General features: G+C 36.4%; 1 protein-coding gene across 1 annotated transcript in view; it reads right to left on the reverse strand.

Moving 5' to 3' along the window:
* Positions 1-24,551, reverse strand: part of LOC132536302 (carbamoyl-phosphate synthase [ammonia], mitochondrial-like) — a 50,145-nt gene that overhangs the window by 13,466 nt on the left and 12,128 nt on the right. Inside the window, exons 2-6 of the mRNA XM_060183927.1 lie at positions 14,468-14,577; positions 10,355-10,499; positions 7,686-7,775; positions 5,831-5,887; positions 2,336-2,428 (exon numbers count right to left, since the gene is read on the reverse strand). Of these exons, the coding sequence (XP_060039910.1) occupies positions 2,336-2,428; positions 5,831-5,887; positions 7,686-7,775; positions 10,355-10,499; positions 14,468-14,577 (495 nt within the window). The remainder of the gene's footprint in view (positions 1-2,335; positions 2,429-5,830; positions 5,888-7,685; positions 7,776-10,354; positions 10,500-14,467; positions 14,578-24,551) is intronic.

Below are 24,551 nucleotides of genomic sequence, written 5' to 3' on the forward strand. Positions count from 1 at the left end.
CTGGTGGTAGGAATTGTACCCCTCTTATCCTATGGTTTTGTCAGCATTTCCATTTTATAAATAAAAGTTTTAAAAAATTAAGAAATACCAGACAGCATCATTGCATGCTTTATCTAAGTATGACATGCTCAGAATCAGGCTTTTTTCTTACCTATTTTATTAAATTCTTTTGTCAAAACTATCCTGAAGCAACAAAGATTCTGAGTTGGAATTCTTCATTAAATGAAGTTTCAATACTCATTGTGTGTAACGCTAGATCACAGCATAAGTCATTCCACATATGTACAGGAATAAATACACTGGGAGGAGGAGCCACTGTTTCCAAAGACTCTCAGCGCGAAGGTTTTGACATAATAGTGGGTAGAGTACTCCATGCAGTCAACCAGTCAGTTTTCTGTTGACTGCATTCACTCTATCACCAGATATTTTAGTGATTGTGAAATCCTTAGATGTCATGACTAAAGTAAATCATGACCTTTTCTCTCAAAGACCCATCTAGATATAAGTGATAAAAGACAGTCTTCTCAAGCTTACCTTTTCACTTAGCAAACATAAAAGTAGATGGAATGAAATTAAATAAACTTAACTGAGCAATATTACCTGATAATATAACTATGGTTACTAATCACTATTTCTAACATGTTTGGGAGAAGAGTCAGATAGTACTTAAAGAGTAGACATTGGAGTAAAACTTGCAATATCTTGGTAGATTTTCACTCTAAAACAGAGATTTAATCCCTACAGATATCTTTGATAAAATAAAATTCAAATATCTAACCCTTATAATTATTTGAAAGATTATAAAGTGTAAATGTTTAAAAGAATGCCTTGTAAATATATATTCAATATAGCTTGGCTTTAATTATTTTATTAATAAATCATTCTGTTGGTGATAATTTTATATTAATAGTGAAGATAATAAAATCATCAGAAACAGTTATAAAACTAGTTAGGATTTGTGAGAAATAATTTTCAACATATTTACCTCCAATTCTGACTACTACTAACTGACTTTGCCCATTTCATTGGGAAAATATTCATTGGTTCAGTGTTTATTAAACATGAACAATGTATTCTATTATTAACCATGCTCTGTAGCCAGCAAATACTGAGTACTTGACTAAGCTAATCATGACCTTTCTCCTCAAAGTGCTAACCAGAGACAAGTGAAAAAGACAAATTTCCCAAGAAGCGAAATAATAGAACTATGTATAGAATGACATGGGTGTGTGGGATAAATCTGAGAAAACATCACAGAAGGACAGTGAGTTTACCTTGGGCTCTAATTTCTTAAAAAACAACAAGTGGAAGGTGAGATTAAATGAGACACCAGATTTTTTAAATACATCTTGACCCTTCCAGAGAAAGAGACCATGAACTTGAGGGAACTTCTTAAATTCAAATAGGATCTAGAAAGAACTTCTCTGAAAGTTCTTTATTCAACCAACCACAGAAACAAGAGAGACTAAACTTTAAAGTGTTTTTCTTTTCACTGAGTAAAGAGGAGTATTCCAAAAAGATTGGCTATTATTTCCTTGTAAGATGAATGTACCATGGTAAACACAAACACTATTAGACAACTGATATCTTTCCAAGATCTACTCTACATTTTCCTGTAACTATACAGGTTAAACATATCTCACCTTAGGACGGCACAGTCAACATTTAGAAACACTAATTTTTGAAATGAGCTAAGTAATACAATAAATCTTCAGTGAATTAGCATCTATCTCCAACTGCACTCTATAAAGTGTTTTTGACTCCCTAAAAGTCTCTTAACTTTTTAAAAATTCATTCCATTTTGTTGCCCTTGTTTTATTGTTGTAGTTACTGTTGTTGATATCGTTGTCGGATAGGACAGAGAGAAATGGAGAGAGGAGGGGAAGACAGAGAGGGGGAGAGAAAGACAGACACCTGCAGACCTGCTTCACTGCCTGTGAAGCAACTCCCCTGTAGGTGGGGAGCTGGGGGCTCGAACCAGGTTCTTTATGCTGGTCCTTGTGCTTCTTGCCACGTGCACTTAACCTGCTGCGCTACCGCCCAACTCCCATCTCTTAACTTTGACCCTCTACTTATCACTATTCCTGTCATTGAAAGGTCCATGGACCTTTTTATTATACATTGCTAAAGTATTAAGCTGGGGAGTCAGAAATGAAGGAGAAAAAAAGTATAAAATAATAGTGAGCAGTCTTTAACAGAGGATATAAAGTCTCCCCTATAAGTAAAGACTATGATTAATCTTTTAGCAACTATTAGATTTTTTTTCCACATTCTGAGAAAGTAAGCCTAAGGGAATCAAAACAGATCTACAAAACCAGATGGACACATCTCTCACCTTGGTTGAAACCTCAGCAATCAAATTCTTCTTGTTGGGATCCACAAAATCCACAGGCTGACCTTCAAATTCAATCTTCCCAAGCATAGTGCCCTATCAAGTAATTAAAAAAAAAAAAATCAGATAGTTAAAAGGGAGTGACAATGAAGGTGCTGACAGGATAAATGCACAGGGACTTAAACAGCTGTTGCAAAATTCAGATGTTTTTAAAACTGATAACTATGAGCAGAAACTGTTCTCCTTTCAATTGGAAAATGGGTAATAATTTGTACAGTACTTCTTGGGAAACCCTGGAAAGTACAATTAGTTCTCTTAGTGTTGAGTCAGACATGTAAAATAAGTCAGGTAAAAAAAAAAAGTGGTCTGGAAGGTAGTGCAGTGGATAAAACATAGGACCCTCACGAATGAGGTCCTGAATTTGATCCCTGGCAGCACATGTACATGTATGAGTAATGTCTGGTTCTTTCTCTTCCTCCTCCTATCTTTCTCATTAATAAATTAAATGAATGAAAGAAAGGAAGGGAAGAAGAAAGAGAGAGAAGGAAGGAAGGAAGGAAGGAAGGGAGGGAGGGAGGGAGGGAGGGAGGGAGGAAGGAAGGAAGGAAGGAAGGAAGGAAGGAAGGAAGGAAGGAAGGAAGGAAGGAGAAGGAAGGAAGGAAGGAGAAGGAAGGAAGGAAGGAGAAGGAAGGAAGGAAGGAAGGAAGGAAGGAAGGAAGGAAGGAAGGAAGGAAGGAAGGAAGGAAGGAAGGAAAGAAAAAGCACCAGAGAGGCCGGGCAGTAGCACACCGGGTTAAGTGCACATAGTACAAAGCACAAGGACCTGCACAAGGACCTGCACAAGGATCCCAGTTCGAGCACCCAGCTCCCCACCTGCACCTGGCTCCCCACCTTCAGAGGGGAGTTGCTTCACAAGTGGTGAAATAGGTCTGCAGGTGTCTGTCTTTCTCCTTTCTTCTCTATCTTCCCCTCCTCTCTCAATTTCTCTCTTTTCTATCCTATTCAAAAAAAAATGGAAAAAATGGCCTCAGGAGCAGTGGATTTGTAGTGCCAGCACCAAGGCCCACCGATAACTCTTGAGGCAAAAACCAGACTTCAGTGAAAAAAAAATGAAATTCTATGTGTCATAACCTCTGAGAATTTGCAATGATAACAACTACTGTGTTAGACATGCTAAAGTCCAAGTGTCCCTAGAGACCTGAACTTTAAAGAACATATCCTTGTCTGTGAAGTCTACACAAACTAAAATTGCTAGTTTGAAAAGGCAAGCAATATCTCTTTACTAGCTGTCTCTTAAGATACACTTTTTTGTTAATAAGTTTAGTTTGACCTATTTAGAAAAAATGGCATGCTATATTTGTTGACTGAGCCTTTATTAGGGGGAGAGATTGAAAGTCATTCATTGATTTGCCTTTCTCTAAGAAAATTAGTGCACTGAAAAAAAAATCAAAAGATGCCTTTTATTTTCCTTTGAAAATGTTTCTATGGGTAAGCCACTTTGGAGAGAGGGTATAAAGTGCCAACATGTCATTGAGATATGATAGTTATTTCAGTTTGATTGTTTAAACTAAAGTGCTTTCTTAGACTCTGGAAACATCACCACAAGCCGCCCTTTGCTACCATACAGAAGTATTAAATTTCATAGGGAATTCTATTTACTTTTATAACCTTAATAAAAGAATCCCTTGATTATATTTATGGGTCCATGATTTTGAAATCTGGTTTTCAGATTTCATTCTCATTTTTTAAATATGCTAAATAAATATAATCTTACACCTTGCACTAAAATTAACAGAATTAAAAGTCGCAAAATACTTTCCAATATGAAACAACATCACTCATAATTAAATGCAACAGGCAATATTACTATGATGTCTGCACTAATCTATTCAGGCAATTTTTGAAAGCCTAACTGGTTCTCATTAAAGTAGAGTTCATCTTTGAGATACATTACATGAAGAATGCAATCTAATTTTAAACAGATTTTCTCAAACTACTAATCCTGAATATATTCTACTCAACCTGCCAGTTCTATTACCTAAATCAAATTTCCCAATTTGATTCTCTTACTCATCACTGGTACTAGTTAACCTCTTTATTGCTAATTTCTCTCACAGACAACGATGGACTAAGAAAACATAAAAATACACTTGGTAAATATAATTTGGTTAATATTTACTCTTGGGAAAACTATAAAGATACCTAATAAAAACAGAGTTTGAGTGTAAGAATTACACAAGCTATGTCTTATATAATATTATGAAGATGGAGACATATTCTTATTTACAAAGCTGGGGTTTGTTTTTTTTTCCTGTTTACAGAGGTTTTATAACAATATGCAATCATCTAACGAGCTTTTAACAAATTTTTGTGAAGAAAATATTTCATTTTGAAAGTTTGGTATTTCTTTTTTACTTCTTTTCTAATATAATTCAGTTAAAAATCTCAACTGGTATTTGAGGAAATTTATTTTGACGTTAGCAAAGTTTCTGACCTGATATATGAAGCTTTCATAATACGAAAGAAAATGTGTCCACCTCATAACAAAAAGACACAAGCAGCTGATGATGTGATAATCTCAGAGCAGGTCACATGTCCCCCAGAAGATACTTTTTATCACATTGGTTATTGGTACAGTTCTAAGAAGACTATATAATTGAGATAACACAAGGAAGACTCACATGGCATACTGTGAAATGTAACTCACTCATTTCACAGAAAACTCCTCAAACTTCCTAAGTTGCTTTTTTTTTTTTTCAGTATGCCGGTGTTAATCTTAGGCAAAATTCTTTTTTTTTTTTTTTTTCTAACCAGAGCACTGCTAAGCTCTGGTTTATGGTGGTGCAGGGGATTGAACCTGGGACTTTAGAGCCTCAGGCACAAGAGTCTCTTTGCATAACCATTATGCTATCTACCCTTGCCCTGCAAAATTTTTATGTCATGAATTACCCTCAGCAATAGTTTCATTTATCCTGTCAATTTGAGCTGAATTATATAAATGCCTTGACTTGTTGGGATAGTGAACACCAAGTGGGAACTCCACAAACTACCTTCAGGGAAAATTATTCTCTGATTCATTAGGTAACAGACAACTCAAACAAGTCCTGAAGTTACTGCAGAGTGAAGTGACTCTAAAGGGAAGACAGAGGACAGAGGAGAAGGGGCTGAGAAAGCCTGGGGGTTCTAGGTCACATGCAGTTGGTGGTAGGTATGATACTCAGACATCTATCACAAGGAGATAAGATACTCACATGACAACAATGGCCTTATAAATCATTATTTCCCAACAAAGAGGTGATTTAACAAAAAGAACTTATGAAACAAGATGACAGAAACCCAAATGGCAATAATCAGCAAGATTTACTCTTACATACTAATGAACTCTGTGGCATTAATAAAATTAAAGTGTGTGTGTTTGTGCATGTCTCCATGTATACGTAAACACATGTGCATGTGTGTATGTAGAAACATAGATTTGACAAAAGATGATGACCATACCTTGTCCCGAATTATTTTAGTCAGCATTCTTGTATCCACTCCATAAATTGCAGGAACCTATAAAAAATTTCAGTGTGACAGTGAAAATGGAGGAAATTAGATCCAGCGTACTGTTTTCAAGTTATAAACTTAGCACCATCTATCTTCTTGAGCAGTAAATAATTTCCCTTCTTCTTCTTTTCTCTGACCCAGAGTGACCGTGTTGTCAGAACACAGTAAATTGCTGTTCCAGTTGGGCACAGACTCTTAATACCCAGGTCCTTGCTCGGAATAAAAAATGAGAAATTCTTAACATCAATCTCTTCTACTACAATTTGGTTGTTTTTAACCTGAGGTGTTAAATATGTTATATAATTATATTTATGTGTGTATTCATATAGACAGATTAATGATTTTTGCAAGCTACATAAGCAGTAGGTTAGTAAGCAAAACAATGTTTTGAACAAATTTTTTCCAGTATATAAGGACTTGAATATTTTCCTTGAATACCCTTGTTATGTTGTCATGATATAATAAAACTGCCCATCCTATTAGTAAATCGGACAGCACTGCCACCTATTCTGTTTTCTTTTTCTTTGGGTCTATTGTGGTGACAATGGCAGAAGATTCAAAGCATATTGTAAAAAACAAACTGACAAATTAAACCTACACTAAAACTATCGGTATTCACATGGAATAGCTACAGTATCCGATGTCCTAAGTAACACAATGGAAACGTTAAAAGGCAGCGATGAGGTAGAGACTTCTAAATGCTCATTATAAAAATTAGCTGTCTGAATAATGGGATTGAGTTCAGGTTTTGGGTGAGAGGGGCACATCATAACCTGAAAGGTGACATGCATTTATTCTTTTCCCTTCAAAATTTTTATAAAGAATGAAAGCTAGACAACAAAGTTTAAGAAGTCATAATCTGTCAGAGGTTCCCTAAAAGGCAGCCATTCACTGGAGAGGCTGAGCTTCTCACATGTTCTTTCAATTGCAGGTTCCGCAGCAATTCAACAAAAAGAAGCCACAGCCACACTGGGCGAGAATCTAAAATCTTCCATATATATTAAGGTTAAGTATAACTGACATTCATACAAGAAGAATTATCTTTTTCGATTAGAAAATAATAATCAATGAAAATATAAGTTAGAGGATGCTATCTTTTTTTTCATTTTATCACTTCAAATAAAGTTATAACTAATTATATGTTATAGAGTTACAATGTTTAAGCCCCCAAAGATTTCATGACAGTTTTGTTTATACTCATAAGAATTAAATTGCACAAAGTGTATTATGATTGCACAACTTGCACTAAATCAGTTATTTCATGATAGAGCTGTAGCACTAGAATTCATGAAGCAAGTAACATATCTAGATCCTGTATAAAAGGAGAGGGGGGGGGGGGTTAGGCTGCTCCGAAGAAAAGAAAAGCCTAAAATTTTCTCTAACCCCTTTCTTGGATGAGAAATGCTACCAAGCACTTCTAAATGACACCTACTGGATAAATGAAAATCATGTGTGCCTCAACAAAAATACGATATTCCTAAGAGTCCAGACTGTCAAGCTTGTGGTAATAAAGGAATTAACTCTTCAAAACAAAAAAAAATCCCCACTTCGGTAGTGAGTGAGATGTGCAGAGACATATTGTAGGGAGATGTGAAAATGCATCTTTGTGACAACAGCTGTCTTGCAAAAAAAAATAGTTCCTCAATAAAAATGATTCCATTTGAAAAATAAAAATCAGAAAGATTCTAAACTGCATTAGCTGATTCATCTGTTTGGTCCTTATCTGTGACATCCCTTTTCCAACTTTCCACAGGCCTCACTAATTACTGTTAGATGATGTTGAATGTCCCATTATGCTTCTCACCTTTTCTTCCTGTAGCCATTGCCCGAGACTCTTGGTAGCCAGCCAGTGATGGTAGTCATTACTGTAATTCAGTACCAACAGTCCTGCAACCTAGAAAAACAGGCAGTCAGTTTCGAAGGGTGATCATGAAATATTTCCCAACTTTTTTTATTTGACTTGAGAGTCAGCTTACTCAAAAAAAAAAAAAAAAGCTTTACATATTGATATGAAATTTAAATCTTTAGCTACTTGAGAAAAGAAAATATAATCCTTACCTAAAGTATACTTTAATCATTATGTTGATGAGTAATCTTTCTTGGTTTGCCAGCTCCAGAGACTAAACTAAGTGCCCCTTTCTCAGCATCCTGTTTTTTATCTTCCATGGAATTTATCGATCGTCTTATTAACAATTATGTGTTTAGGATGTATAAAAAATAAAATATGTAGCATAGAGTATGTTGTCCATCCTCCCTTCAGAGGATGGAACATTCTCTACCATTATTGATCATACTCTGTTAGACCTGAGGAAGATGGGTCGATACTGAGGCATCCTGGAATGTTCCTACTCAAAACCACAGAATGTGAGATCAGATCTACAGGGATGCAGAGATCACATAGGCTTCTAAGCTAATTATGGGCCCCAGATCACGTCAAATCGATGGGGTTTACAGTCAACAATATTATACCCCTTTCCCACAGTAGGGAGCTACTCTCTTCCCTGATTCAGCTTTCTGGTTCTTTTTCCAACCATAACATCATCTCCCCAGACAATAACTTGGATTCACCAGCATATCAAATTTCAGGCTCAGGGGAAAAAAGAAAAAAAAAAAAAACTAGTATAGCCACAAGCCCTTTGGAATATAACTAAAATATGTGTACTAGCTATCTACAAAATGGAGGGGGCCCCCCAACACTTCATCTGCACTATTCCACCCTTTAGGTCCATGACTGGTCAACAATTTGTTTGGCTTTGTATGTTAACTCTCTTTTCAGCCACCAGGTTCCAGATGCTAGCAGGATACTGACCAGACTTCCCTGGACAGACAACCCCACCAATGGAGCTCCGCTTCCCCAGAGCCCTTCCTCATTAGGGAAAAAGACAGACAGGTTGGGAGTATGCATCGACCTGCCAACACCCATGTTCAGTGGGGAAGCAATTATAGAAGTCAGAGCTTCCACTTTCTGCATCCCACAATGACCTTGGGTCCATACTCCCTGAGGGTTAAAGAATAGGAAAGCTATCGGGGGAGGGGATGGGATACAGAGGTCTGGTGGCGGGAATTGTGTGAAGTTGTACGCCTCTTATCCTATAGTTTAGTCAATGTTTCCTTTTTATAAATAAAAAATTTTAAAAAAGAAATTAGCCCAAATAGGCAGATGCTCATTAAAGAACTGAACTTGCTCAAAATAGCACTCATTAATTACAGGTCCAGCAGTACTTCAACACAAACTATTTGAACTGCAGAGGAACTGGAGATGAGGCTGTAATGGATGCGTTAACATCTCTGAGCATTTCTGATTTTAAAATTAAAACATCCCAAGCAACTACTTTAAAGAACTGATGTAGAATTATAGAGGAATGCAGGAAAACAGCATTTTAAAGATTGATTTGGGGAAGAGAAAGCTACATATGTATATGCATGTTTATTCCATGTGTGCCTTATATTTTTATGTGTGCATGTGTGTTTATTCCATGTGTACATTATATTGATAAGCGTACATGATTATGACTAATGAATTAGTGAGAATTTGTGAGAAATAGGATGGAATGAACATTCAATATCATTCAAAAATTGTTGTTATTATAGGGTGGTGAAAAGAAGTATACATTTTTGAATTATTTTTATGGCAGACATACTTAAAATATCTAAATATAATAAAAGTAAAAGGGAAATAGTTGACACATTTGATAACCAAGATCCTCTTTAAAAGAAACTGCCAATTCTGAACTTGATGAACTTATAACAATAGTTTTTCTTAAAAAAAAGTTTTATCCAAGGTTTTAAGACAAAATCTAAAACACACTGAATAAATAACTCAAAGGTCCCACATTGAATCCCCCATACCACCATAAAACAGAGTTTATGGTACTAATTCTCTGGGGGTGGGGGGAGGAAGGAAGGAAGGAAGGCAGGCAAAGGAAAGAGTGAGAGAGAAAGGAAGGAGAGAAAGAGGAAAAGAGAAAGAGAGGGAGAGAGGGAAGGAAAGAGGGAGTGAAAGAAACAAACACAAAATAGCAACCTGCTAACCATTGCTCTCATATGTTTAGTAATAAGGTTGAGAATATGGACTTAACATTTGTATTACAGCACTAAGGAGGAACTTTTTGCTCATCCTAGGCTCTTAAAATTTATTCTCCAGGGCATCGGGCAGTAGCGCAGCGGGTTAAGTGCAGGTGGCGCAAAGAGCAAGGACCGGCATAAGGATCCCGGTTCAAGGCCTCTGGCTCCCCACCTGCAGGGGAGTCACTTTACAAGCAGTGAAGCAGGTCTGCAGGTGTCTGTCTTGCTCTTCCCCTCTCTGTCTTCCCCTCCTCTCTCCATTTCTCTCTGTCTTATCCAAAAACAATGACATCAATAAAACAACAAGGGCAACAAAAGGGGATAAATAAATAAATAAATAAATAAATAAATAAATAAATCATTCCCCCTCCAACAGAAATTTTAAAGAATACCAGTAACTGGGATTACCTTTATTCCATCAGACTCCATATATTTGCTCAGTCCAAGCTCATCCAGGGCTGCAGTGTCAGGGCCTCCGCCATTTCCGATAATGGGATTGGCCATGGTAAGAATCTGTCCTTTGTAGGCAGGATCAGTTATAGCTTCTGGGTACCTGGGTGAGGATACCAAAAATGTGTTAACGAAAACATATATATACAGATTTTCCCCCTCTGAATTTTCCTTTCTCTTAACAAAAGTGTATAAAACACAATTTTAAATGTACTATCTATGTCTTCTTTATTATGAAACCCCTGATAAAAAACATGTTAAAAGAAAAAGGTCATACATGTCTATCTCTAGAAAAAAATGATCTATTTTTTCCATGATTGACTGACATGAATGGAAAAACTGACTCCTGTGGCCTAGGAGGTGGCGCGGTAGATAAAGCGTTGGGTTCTCAAGCACGAGGTCCTGAGTTCAGTCCTTGGCAGCACATGTAGAGTGATGTCTGGTTCTTTCTCTCTCTCTCTCTTCCTACTTTCTCATTAATAAATAAAATCTTTTTTTAAAAAATCTTTTTTAAAAAAGTGAGAAAGAAAAGAAAAACTGACCTCTTAAATACTTAAGACATACCCAAGTCATTTTCATTCCCTTGATTTCTTGAAGTTTTAATTCCCTAAGAAATTCCTCTATGGAGCCATGTGGTGGTGTACCCAGTTGAGTTCAATGTTACCATGCACTAGGACCTGGCCTCAAATCCCTTGTCCCATCTCCAGGGGAGGAAGCTTTACCAGTTTTAAAATAAGAAATATAACTTTGAGAGTTACTATCAAATTTGAAAAAAAAAAAAAATTCATTCCAGTGGAAAACTGACCTGAAGCACTCCTGAATTTTAAGTTAAACACCCCAAGTAATCACCTTAAAGTACTGTTGTGGAATTAAAAAGGAAAGGAGGGGGTCAGGCGGTGGCGCAGTGGGTTAAGCGCACGTGGCGCAAAGCACAGGGACCGGCGTAAGGATCCCGGTTCGAGCCCCCGGCTCCCCACCTGCAGGGGAGTCGCTTCACGGGCGGTGAAGTAGGTCTGCAGGTGTCTATCTTTCTCTCCCCCTCTCTCTCTGTCTTCCCCTCCTCTCTCCATTTCTCTCTGTCCTATCCAACAACAAAGCAACATCAACAATGGCAATAATAACCACAACGAGGCTGCAACAACTAGGGCAACAAAAAGGGGGGAAAATGGCCTCCAGGAGCGGTGGATTCATGGTGCAGGCACCGAGCCCTGGAGAAGAAAAAAAAAAAGGAAAGGAAACTTTAAAGTTTGATTTGGGGAGTAAAAAATAACAACACTTATATTTTGTGTATATACACATTTATCCATATATGCATGTACTTTATTCATATTTTTAATAATAAAAACATTCTTACAAAAACTAAGAATTTTCTACAGTCACCACATGCATTGGAATGGAATCCACTGTGATTGAAGTTTTCAATCTCTTCCAGTTTTCACTTTCTGTAGGAAGAGTGTCTTTTATGGGGATTGCTACTGAAAGTGAATTTAGGTGCTGAGGGGGACATAATCTACAACCTCGAAACAAATAAAGTTCCACTCTGCAGTGGTCCACATCAATCCTTCACCCCCATCTAGTCGATCTCCTATGATACTACCTTTGTCAACAGAACACTTAGTTGCACGCTCCGCACTCCCTAAGGTGACTGAAATGCTATAATGTCTATCTACATCTCCATCAGCTAAATTTTCAAGAGCCTGCCAGCAACTGATAATTTTTTTAATTTTTTATTTAAGAAAGGATTAATGAACAAAAACATAAGGTAGGAGGGGTACAACTCCACACAATTCCCACCACCCAATCTCCATAACCCACCCCCTCCCATGATAGCTTTCCCATTCTCTAGCCCTCTGAGAGCATGGACCCAGGGTCATTGAGGGTTGCAGAAGGTAGAAGGTCTGGCTTCTGTAATTTTAACCAAAGCTTACAGACAGTATAATGGATTTCAGAATGATGAAAACAAAACAATCCCTTTAATGACTAACCACCATACTAAATGAGCCACGCAATGAAAGAAAGCAGTTTTTCTCTTGAGTCTGTGGGCTAGTCTTGCTCGTGAATGTTTCTATTGTTGTTGTTGTTTACATCAAAAAGCATCTTCAGTTGATCTAATTTTATTTCCCTTTATTTGTCCTCTTTGTAAAAGTACTGAGCATTTCTTTTAAACATGTGCTTACAATAGTCATACTGGTAAATGAATAAAAACTGCATGTTCTGGAGAACTGCAGTGTTAGTAGCAAATTAATCCATCAGGTCCTGTTTGACTTTTGTGATGTGACAAGATTTATTACCCTCAATCTATCACAGAGAAGAAAACTCTAGTGCCCTCCATCATTCTGATCTATATTAAACAGTTGTTTGTTGGCAGGTATATTAACACAGCTAGTAATTAGTGCTGTCGAAAAGCTTAAATAATTGCCTGGTGAAGCACATCTTTGCAAACAGGTTCATACTCTGTAATTTAAAGTTATTACCAGTAGAACTATTTAAAAAGTGTCGAATATTCTTCATTCCAAGTAGAGAGTCAGGAGTTTAGAGAATATACATTAATATGTAATGGAGGTTTGGTCAATCAATATACTCAATGTCAGTTAACCTAGTGTCTCTTTGTGTTTATAAGGTAAACTGAATTTCCCTAAAGAATTTATCAAATGTTTTTATAGAAGCTTATCCTATTGAATCTTTGATGCAGTGTTCTTGGAATATCTAGTCTGCTTGTGTTTAACATGTAGAAATTAAGACTTAGAGGAGGCAGATGATTTTCTCAGTGCCACCTAATCAGCCAACATTAAGCTGAGACCACGACTTCAATTTCCTCATTCCCTCATTGTCCTCAGACAAACATTTGTTAGCTAGGTAAGAGCAGTTACCTAATTTCTGTGGTGAATCTTTATCTCCATTGCTATATAGATAGCAGCATAATTTAATAAAATTTCTCAACAGATTTTTTTGAAAATATCAGTCTTGTACATATATTCTCCTTTTATTATTATTTCTTTTAGAAAATAAATGTATCTGTTATTTTGGCTTTCATACTAGAGTGCAAAATTGTATCAGTATCAAGAATTTAGTTCTTTTGTGGTCTACATTCTATGACAAATTTGATCCTTAACTTTACCAATGGAATGATACTAGAAAGGATTCACTATCCTTTGCCCTGCAAAAATTTTTGTTTCAATTATCTAGTCTAAACCTATGCATTCCCTTACAAAAGTCATTTCAAGGGACTTGATGGTGAGCAGACATATTATCAGGTTCAAAGACCTGGGTTCAAGTCTCCAGTCCCCACTGGCAGGAAGGATGTTTCACAACAGTGAAGCAGTGCTGCAGGTGCCTCTCTTTTTCTTGCTCTCTTTATCCCCTCCAGTCCTCCAACCCCCAATTTATCTACATCCTACCAAATAAAAGAAAGGAAAAAATGGTCTCATGAGTGATGAATTCTTCATGCAGGCAACAAACCCCAGAGATAATCCTGGTGGCAACAAAAAAAAAAAAATCCATTTTAGAGTGTCAGGTAGTGGCGCACCAAGTTAAGTGCAAATTTTACAAAATGCAAGAATCTGGGTTCGAGTCCCTGGCTCCCCACCTGCAGGGAGTCATTTCACAAGTGATGAAGCAGGGCTGCAAGTATCTATCTTTCTCTCCCCTACTCCTATTTCCCCCTCATCTATTAATTTCTCTCTGTCCTATCCAATTAAAAACAGGGGGAGTGGCCATCAGGAGCAGTAGATTCATAGTGTAGGAACTGAGCCCCAGCAATAACCCTGGAGGGAAAAAAAAATCCATTTTGTAATCTAACATAACCTGTGTCTTTGGCCCCTGAGTTTCCAAAATTAAGTATGTCCTGGTTTATTCTTTCAACAGAACAAGGTGTCCATGTTTTCTTTCATTTACAGCATTAGGGAGGAGGAGTTTATATCTGTGTCCCTTTCCTTGGATGACTGCAATAAATAAGTTAATACATGGGCTTACTGTGGTGCAGTGATTTCAATTTCCCATTATGAATAAGATCATCCAGTTAGTCCTCTATATAGAGAAAGAATAAAATCTGGGAAGAGAAGCATTACTCACCCTCCCAGGCCAGTATTAAAAACCACTTCACCAGAAACAGAGGATGGATGGCCAAAGGAGTAACCTTTCATTTTAGTTCCATCTTCCAGGACAATGTGTGCTGTCTGTGCCTAAGGAAACAAATACGTGACTATAACACATGAAGCAATCAGATGAAGGGAAGTAATCCAAAGTTATGACACACAGAGCTAGTAAATAAATGTGCATTATATTTAATAAAAACTATACTTCTTAGATCTGGAGTTTCTCTCTTGTCACTCCCCCCATCCCAACATACAGTGCTTGTCAGGTGTTTTTTTTTTTTTTTTGCTTGAAAGAGGAGATAGGGGGCCAGGCGGTGGTGCACCTACTTAAGTGCACACATTACAGTGTGCAAGGACCCTGGTTCAAGCCCCTGGTCCCCACCTTCAGTGGAAAGCTTCACAAGTGGTAAAGCAGCGCTGCAGGTGTCTCTCTGTCTCTCTCCCTCTCTATCACCCCCTTCCCTCTCAATTTCTGGTCTTTTCTATCTAATAAATAAATAAAGATAATTTTAAAAATGAGAAAAATAAAAAGACTATATAAAAAAGAGGAAATGAAGCATGTCAATACACTGTTTATGTTAAGCCTATTTGCAGCGTTATTAACAATCCAGATACTTCAATTTAGCTGAAACGCAGTGTCTGTTTTTTTCTCCTCTTAATATTCCCTAGCTTTGCTCAAGTATAGCTTTAAGGGGAGATCATGAGTTTGCAAACTATTTTGAACTGTACCATTCAGCTCATCATTAATCTGAGGCTTAAAGCTGGGAGAAATTTTCAGGGTTATCTACCAAATTGAGTTCTACTGTGTTTTTGTATTTGATGGAGTTGTCCCAAGGGTGACCCCCTCCATGGGAGCTTTATGGTCATGAAGAAACTGAAACTTTGTCACTTAATACTAATCCAAAAGTGAGCAGTATTACCCTTCAAAATATATTCAATTTTGCCTTCTTTTTTTAAAAAAAATGTTTAGCTAATATACCTACCTCTGGCTCTTTTTTAGATTAAAGTTATTCATAATTCAAGTATTTCACCAAACTAATCATCTTTGAGCAAACTGCATAAAAATCTTGGCCAAGAAGAACAACTACTGCATTTCCATGAACTGTTCAGATTTGAGCCAGACCCAACACCTCACTGAGGGAAGCTTCTATACTATAGTGTATTTCCCTTTCTTCCTCTGTCTCACAATCTCTTATCTCTCTGAAAAAGTTGCCCAAGTAGTGAAGCCCTGCCTCTGAAAAAAGGAGTAGGAAGAGGAGGAAAGGGAGGAGGAGGAGGAAGAGAAGGAGGAAGAAAAGAAGAAAGAGGAGAAGGAAGAAGAAGAGGAAAAGAAGGCAGGGGAGAAGGGGGAGGAGGAAGAAGAGGAAGAGGGGGAGGAAGAGGAGAAGGGCAATGGATAAACTGATCAAGCAACAGGCACATCCACTTCTCATAGGTGGTATAAGTTATATCATCCAAACAATTAAGATCCCTCAATTTCCATAAAATTCATGGGGAGAGAAATGTGTTAAGTCATAGACTCTGTTAAAAGCTTTCTGACAAAATTAATTTGACATGGCTTAAAAGAATAAACATCATTAGAATTAAATAACATATTTTCAATAAATACAACATTTTAATAGTATAGTAATATTTGTTAAAGTAACATAATATTTAAATTGAGTATTTACAGTTATAATTTAGTCCTACTCTTAAAGATATAAATTGATACTTAAAATAATGATGTTTGAGATTTGTTTCAAAATAGTCAGGGATTAAGGGAATAGAGCTATAGAAAATAAGTTTGGTTAATGGATAAAATTGTTGCCAACCTCTGTGCAGGACTGAATGTGGCAATTAAAGTTAGAAATAAACTCATTCTCTGCTTTCATTATCTTGTTTTTTAGGAGTGTACTCATACTGTCTATAATATTTATTTTTGTTTTATCTTTACTTTATTTATTTGTGGGATAGAGACAGCCAGATATTGAGAAGGGAGGGGTGATAGAGAAGGAGAGAGACAGAGAGGCACCTGCAGCACTGCTTTCACCACTTGCAAAGCTTTCCCCATGCCAGTGGGGGCCAGAGGCTGGAACCTGGGTCCTCCTGGCATTGTAACATCTGCACTCAACCAGACATGCCACTTGGTTGATACAGACACCCAGCCCTATGTCTATAATATTTGTACCCACCTCCACGCTCACCTAATGCAGATAGATACACACACACACACACACACACACACACACACACACACACATCTTGCTATGCAATAAGTAAAAAAAAATTCAGTAAAAAAAAAAATCTGACCATTTGTTTCTATATTCCTCTAACTTTACTATATACACACAATTTTCAAATAGTAAAATGAAATAAGCCTTACTATTTTTCCACAATAATCTTCTCTGTATAAATACAGTGCCTTTCTATGGTTTAAAATTCCCAAGTGTCAACATTCCAATCACTGCTCTTCACTGAGAAGTGATCAATAATCTTTAAGATGCCGTGAACCTAAATACTTCAGTATGTGAGTGGGCATAAGCAATAACTTATACTTACACGCAAAACTATTTTAGTGTTTCCCACTGAAATTGATATATTTGAGATATTTCTGTCAACAAGCAAATTTACTATTTTTCAACCAGAAGTATAATACATGGATTTAAAGTTAAGTGTCTGAGAAAAACTAGACAAACATTAAACATTGTGCTGCACAGTGTGTGTGTGTGTGTGTGTGTGTGTGTGTGTGTGTGTGTGTATACACATGAGTAACTGTGCCTGTGAATAGAGCCAAAAGAATTTTACCCTTTCCTTGGAAAATTAAGTCACCCTTCAGATAAAGTTTTTGGAATCACTCAGCAGGAAAGGAAAAAGTAATTAATGAATTTAATATGAATGATGACACTTCCCTAACAGAGATTAGCTTAATACACAACTTCTGAATTTTCTTCTGCATTCAGTAAGTCATATAGACATGAAAAACAGTAACAAAATGTTCATATTTTCTATTTTGTCAATTCTTATTTGTTTATGTATAATTCAAGATAGAGATTGGTGATTCCAATGTATAAAAGTTACAGTGTTCAGTGCATTTCCAAATAAGCTGTTCAAATGTCTATGCTGATAGTTTTTATTAGGGGGAGGGATTCGTCAGGTAAAACTGTCAAGTTTCACTGAGTGAAATTCTATGGCCCACGTAATAAAAATTTATTGTCAAAAATGTTTTATAGTGAAAATATTATTTTCTGTTCTTAAGGAAGTCATGTGTAACCTATATACATTCACAAAATGAAAGAAACATTTTTCTTAATAATGTATAACTTTGATAGAATCTAAAATAACAATATTTAGTTGGCCAAACTTAGATATGAAGTGAAAATATCTATTGTTTTCTGTCTATACAATTCTGAGGCATACCTATCTAAAATGTCAGCTCTGCTTATACCTTCCTTTTGTTTTTCCTATCCAATTTTCATATAAAAATTTCTAAATTGTCTATCTTGTGAATTAAATACCATTCAATTATTTCAAAGAACGATAAAAACTAACAAACAGAAAGAAAACTCTTGTTAGTCTGTTCTTCAACTTTATTTGGTGTTTTTCCTTCTCTCTATGGAAGTAGTTTTCTATTTTACTTCCCATCTTTTCAGGTTATATTTGAGGAGACATTTACTGTTCCTGAAATAGTCCCTGAGATTGTGTTCAATATGTCTTTTAATTATATTGTTGTTCTCTTTGGCAGTTTTTATAGATCTTCCAATCCTATTCTCCACTACACATTATACTGTTACAAGACTTCTGTTTATTACCCACAGTGCTCTTTATAGTCCACTTAACTAAACTGGCCTCCGATGAGTTTTAAATGATGAGCACCAATTGACTTATCTATGAAGTGATGGAGGAACTCTAAACAAAGAGCTATATTTGGAATCCCCTCTTTAGCTAACAGTTCCTCAACTGCTATTTTATTCGAATGAGTCCAAAAGAAGTCACCATACTCTCATCATAAGATATTTAGAGACCTCAGTTCATGTAAATAGAATCAATAACTTAGGATTTGGCTATAACATCAAGCAAAAATTTAAATGTCAACTGCCAGGGCATGTTGGTACTTTGAAAGGAAAGAGAGAGAGAGAGAGATGTGTACACACTCGTGTAATGTCAGGAAAAGTCACCAAATAAATATAAACGCAAATTTTGCAAAATAAACAACTTCTATCACAACATAGTTCACATATACTATGCTAATAAAGCAATTGAAGCATTCCAGCCACACTATCATTGAGCTCTTTTGATACAAAGTACTAAGAATTATACTAAGCACTGTAAATACATGGATACATGTTTCCAGTACCCACTTAGCAAAAGCGGTAGGTGTGGACATGAATGGTAAAATAGAGGACCCCTCAGGAAGAGTATACTGAAGAACTTGCAGGTACAAAATGTAGTGAGAGTATTGTTTCTTTTAGAAGATTCCTCTTCAATAAAACAGCTTGCTCTTTCATTTGACTCATCATTTTGAGCTTGAAGTTTAAAATTTAAAGATCCCTGCTAGTCTTTGTAAAAATGTTATCCATCTATGTGAGACCTGTCCAGAACCTTCTATTCCCAGTAACATAGAGAATAATAACACCACAGTGACACAGGGCCTCAATCCTTTCAATACACCTATACAGCATTTTATTTTACTTCTTCTCCTCAGGGATTTTTGCTGGGGAATTATGCAGATGCAGTCATATCCGCCAAGCTGTCCCCTCAGGCTTTGCCACTTCCCACAATATTCTCTCAGTGCCTTTTTCAACCAATCCTGTCCCGACATGTCACTCCTGGTTGTTGCCCTATAAAGCCCCTCTTCTTCTTCCCCCCCTCTCTCTTGCCTGAAATCACATTGGTGATTAGACACAAGGGAGGGTAGTCTGGGAGGCGGCCATTTTTGCTATCTCCTCGTGGCCCGAACCACTGCGTTCTCACCCAACTCTGAGGTGCCCGTGCAAATAAAGATTTGTGTTCCCTCTCTGCTCCGGATCTCCCCTCTCTCTCTTCTCCATGGCGCAGCCCGACAGATTTTAATAATATTCTTATAATAGTTTAGAAAAATATCTATGTAAATTAAATTCCATTTGTGTCAGTATTCACATAGTGACTTAATTTTAATTGAGTAGTCATTTTCATTATAGCATAATTCTTCATTGCTAGCTCCATAAACATTACATACAATGTCCCAAGCCTGTTCAAATGCTTACCCTTATTCCTCCTGTCTAACTGTCTACCTGTTCAAATTCTGCCTCTCGTAAAAATATGTATATTATTAGACAAACAAGAAGCATGTTTATGAAGTTGAAGTTAAAGTCAAACTGACACATAGTTTACTGCTCTATATGTAAACATTCTCCTCCAGCTATCAAAGACAAAGAGACTGACCTTTCTGCCCAGTACAGTTATCAACAGCACCTAGTGCAAATTCAGGACCACAGTTCATGACAGAGAGAATCATTTTACAGCTCTTTTAATGCATACCTTGATACCAAGATAGCTCACATGAATAGCATACTTGCTTTCTCATACACATAGCCCAGGTTCAAGCTTAGCCCCCTCTGTACAGTAGGAAGCTATACTGCATTATATCTTTGCCTTTCTTCCTCTCTTTCTCTATCACTGTAGTGCAAAGTCAGGCCAGAGCAGTGAAGTTTCATTAATGACTCCACAACCCACACCCCTCAGCCCACCCCAACGTCCTCCCAAAAGAGAGAGAGGGGGAAAAAAAGACTGCCCCATTCCTCTATAACCCTCTTTACAGAGAAAACTGTCCTTAGTTATACTTAGATAGGATGACTGTGAGCGAATATATTTTTCTCAGAGCCGGGAGCTCTAAGCAGTGCAGTTAGTTATCAATCTCAGCCTTTTTCTCCAAACAGTTCCATTAGTAATAAAAACTGATGTTTTGTTCTCTATGTGCATATTCTCCCTTATTTCTTCATTTAATTCAAAAATCAAAAGCCAGACGAAAAAGTCTGATATATTTTCACTCTTAAAATTCTGACATTACTATGTACTCAGCATATAGTTTGGTCAAATGAATAAATGAAAAACTATTATGTAGCAATGGCACTGCAGAATTCTGCCTTTGTTTCTCTAAACTATATAGATTGACTTACAATTTGCACTCTTGATCTACCCCAAGTCAAATTTTAATGATTCCTGTTAGGCTGTGCTCACAAGGGTAAGAAAGAATTGGTAATTTATAGCTGTACTTAATTCCATTAGATTTATTTACTAAGAAATTAGGTAAGGGAATTAAAAAGAAAAACCCTACTTCAAATAGCATTTTCTCCTTCATTTTTCACTGAGTAAAGATGTAAGTGGGCAATGCAATTCTTCCATTTAAAGTCATTACTTCATAATTAAGCTTTATTCACACTTTGGCAAAATTACTATAGTCAAATAGCCTGCTAAATGTTTAGCAGAATATGGCTAAATGATGAAATAGTTAATTCAATGAAAAAGATAAAGTTACAACAGAAAAAAAATTTGCATATATTTGAAATTGCTTTTATCATTAGAAACATTTTTACTGAAAGATTACTGGATTTATATGTACTCAGATTATTTCTATACTGATAAACTTAGAAAAAAAGACCCACTGGGAGTTGGGTGGTAGCGCAGTGAGTTAAACACAGGTGGCACAAAGCGCAAGGACTGGTGTAAGGATACCGGTTCGAGCCCCCGGCTCCTCACCTGCAGAGGAGTTGCTTCACAGGCGGAGAAGCAGGTCTGCAAGTATGAATCTTTCTCTCCCCCTCTCTGTCTTCCGCTCCTCTCTCCATTTCTCTCTGTCCTATCTAACAATGATGACATCAATAACAACATCAATAATAACTGCAACAACAATGAAAAACAACAAGGGCAACAAAAGGGAAAATTAAAAAATAAATAAAATTTTAAAATAAGACAAAGAGAAAAAAAGACCCACTTTTTATCTTTATAGTTTAGCAGAGGTACAATTTTAGCATGAAGTATCATGTGACATGGCACTCATTTTTATCCATATAGAAGACTGTTCATAAGCATTATTGGGGGGGCAGTAGTGCACCTCATTAAGTGCACAAGTTACAATATACAAGGACCCAGACTCAAATTTGGGTTCACCACGTGCAAGGGCAAAGCTTCGTGATCAGTGAAGCAGTCTCATAGGTATCTCTCTCTAGCCCCCCCCCTTCTCAATTTCTATCCATCCTCTCAAATAAAATAAATAGACGTATGAAAAAAAATAAAAGAGGAAGATTAAGTTGGGAACCTAAAAAGTGGAGTACACACATGATCATGTGTGAGATCCCAGGTTCAAGTCCCTGTTCCATACCTACAAAGAAACTTCACAAACAGTGGAGAAGTGCTTCAGGTTTCTTTCTTTCTTTTTCCATGTATCTCTCTCAGTCCCTCAACTATATTGAAAAAATATGTGCAGGAAATAATGGAGTTAGGCAGACACCAAGCCCCAACTATAACCCTTGTTGCTCTCGGTCTTTTAATTAAAACATGATTAATATGTGAAACAATGAATTTCAGGACAAAATAAGTCAAAGTTGAGTTACAGTTAGATATCTGGGAAAGTATTATGTTGTAGATTTCAATCTGACATATATTTCTCATTAAATAACTTACTTTTTATTTTTTTAATTGTAGAAGGAGTTTAATGAATTACTGCACAGTTGTGGTATATTGGCACAATTTCTCATCTCCCTGTGATAGGTGTCTGCAACATACTCTAACCCCCAATTAAAAATTATTCTAAGAAAATTTAGCCTTATGAATATTTCAGATGACAAATTGGGATAGAATGAGACTTACAGTGAGTTTCACTCAACTTTTATATCATATCTGCTCTTCTCTGTCTAGCAATGTTTCTTTGAACTACAGTCCACATGCTAACACTGTGCTGCTTCAAGACAATTCTTTGATGCCCGCTGACTTCTGGATGGTTTTGTTTATTTGCTTGTTTACTAATGTTTTACTTTCTCTTCAAAAGACAATAGTCTTCACAGTTTTACTTCACACTAAAAGCTGGAAAATGAAGGTAGAACGAATTGAGGCTGGGTAGCTGCTAGTGCTTATATGTACATTGACTTTTCTCTACTAGTGAGATTTCATACAACGGATGTCTTCAAAGATTCTAAATGGTGTTTTCTAAGCTTGACTCTTTGGGTCTACTGATAAACTGATTCCATTATTAGTATTAATTCTAATTGACCCTTGAACAATACAGATTTGAACTGCACTTGTTCACATTTGTGAGATGTCTGTAATTTCGGACTCTACAAATCAAACAACTTTATAGGTCAATTAGTTGAGTCTTACAATGTGGAATCCATGGATAAAAAGGACTTAAACATCAATAAGATTTGGGTTTCTAATAGGATCCTAAAACCAATCACTTATGGATACCAAAGGATGGCTACAGGTGTCCTTTACCTAATTTTTGATCACTGGAGAGCAGAAATAAAACTAAATTCACTTACATTTTTCTTCTTTTACATTTTACATAAAATGCTTACTAATTTTTACTATATGTCAACACTGAATTTATGTAAATACACTGCTGTACTCTCAAATTTATATCACGCTTCTACATCAAAGTCCTAATAGATTTCAACCATTCTCACCTCTCTCTAAAAGAACTAGGACTGCTGTATTTTTTTTTTCACCTTTAAGGTTGACATATAATCCAATAAACACTTGAAACTCAGTAAACATTTGTGTGATTAATTTTAAAAATACTAATAAAAGATATGTCTAGTTTGAACTTATATCTTAAAGTATTTCCCATTTTTGTTTAGTTCTAAGTTCTAGAATAATAAGGGTATTTGAAAATTAAAAAAATAACATTTCTTAAGCATGTCTTACAGAAATAGATGGACTTGTCACTGCTTTGTTTCAACCCTTTGGCACTGTTTTAATGAGACCCTGCTAAAACATAAGCCAGATGGCATTTATTGTTATCTATGCTTATTAAAATCTATATGCAGAAGATAAGTAGTATTTGCACAAATGAATGATAGAATTATATTTTCTGAGAAAATTATCTGATTTCAAGTAGACTTAGGAAGTTATGTTATTAAGCTATTATTTGAAAACGCATTGCCCTTACTAAGAACTGTGTGCTGCTCACTTCCTTAAGATATTAATCATCAACATTATTGATGTGCTAGGCATTATCGTCTAGGCTATCAGGGGATTTTCTTATCTGTTGCTCACAAAGTCATAAGACAGGTAATATTAAGCTTCTCATTTTACAATTGAGCTAAGAAATCATGATCATTACACTAGGAAATGGAGAAATGGTGGTTTCTAATATAGCCATGTCACTTGGGACCTACTAAGGCAATATGAAGAAAAGTTCAATTTAAACTGAAATATTCTTCTAAGCTTATATCTACAAATGCTTTATAAAGGTGTAATGGGGGTAAAAAGAAACTCAGGCAGTGCAAGGACAACAATAATATGCAAAGATCTGGGTTCAAACCTCTGGTCCCTGTCTTCCTGGAGGATAGATACTTCATGGGTGGTAGAGAGAAGCAGGTGTCACTTCTCTGTGTCTCCTGTCTTCTTCTCGATGTCTCATTTGATGAAAAAAAGGATAAAAAACTAATTCACTCATGAACAACACTTAAATTTAGGTATAAGGGACTTTAATACAAAACTGTCATGAGTAAGTTGCAACAGACCCAAGTCAATAAACAATGATCTGGTTGTAACTCTGTAAAATACCAACGTGATATGTCACCATTGATTGCATTCTCTGGGACATAAGTTTCCTCACAGGTAAAAGATGGACAAGAGTGTCCTACAGGATGACTCAACCTTTGTTAAACCTGAATCACAGTTTACTTCTCAGTCCAAAGGTTACTCCTGAAAATTCCACTCAATGAAGTCAATCCTTCGTTTGTATCTGGCTCCCCTAATGCCGTCTCAGCATCTGCTTCAAAATCATCTAATTCAGAAGAGAGTTTAAACTGAGTCTTTATAACAAGCCAAAATCTGTAGAGAACCTCAGGAAATGAAGCTCTACTATTTATGAAATTCCAATT

This window comes from Erinaceus europaeus, unplaced genomic scaffold (genome assembly GCF_950295315.1).
Source record: "Erinaceus europaeus unplaced genomic scaffold, mEriEur2.1 scaffold_752, whole genome shotgun sequence".
Taxonomy (NCBI): domain Eukaryota; kingdom Metazoa; phylum Chordata; class Mammalia; order Eulipotyphla; family Erinaceidae; genus Erinaceus; species Erinaceus europaeus.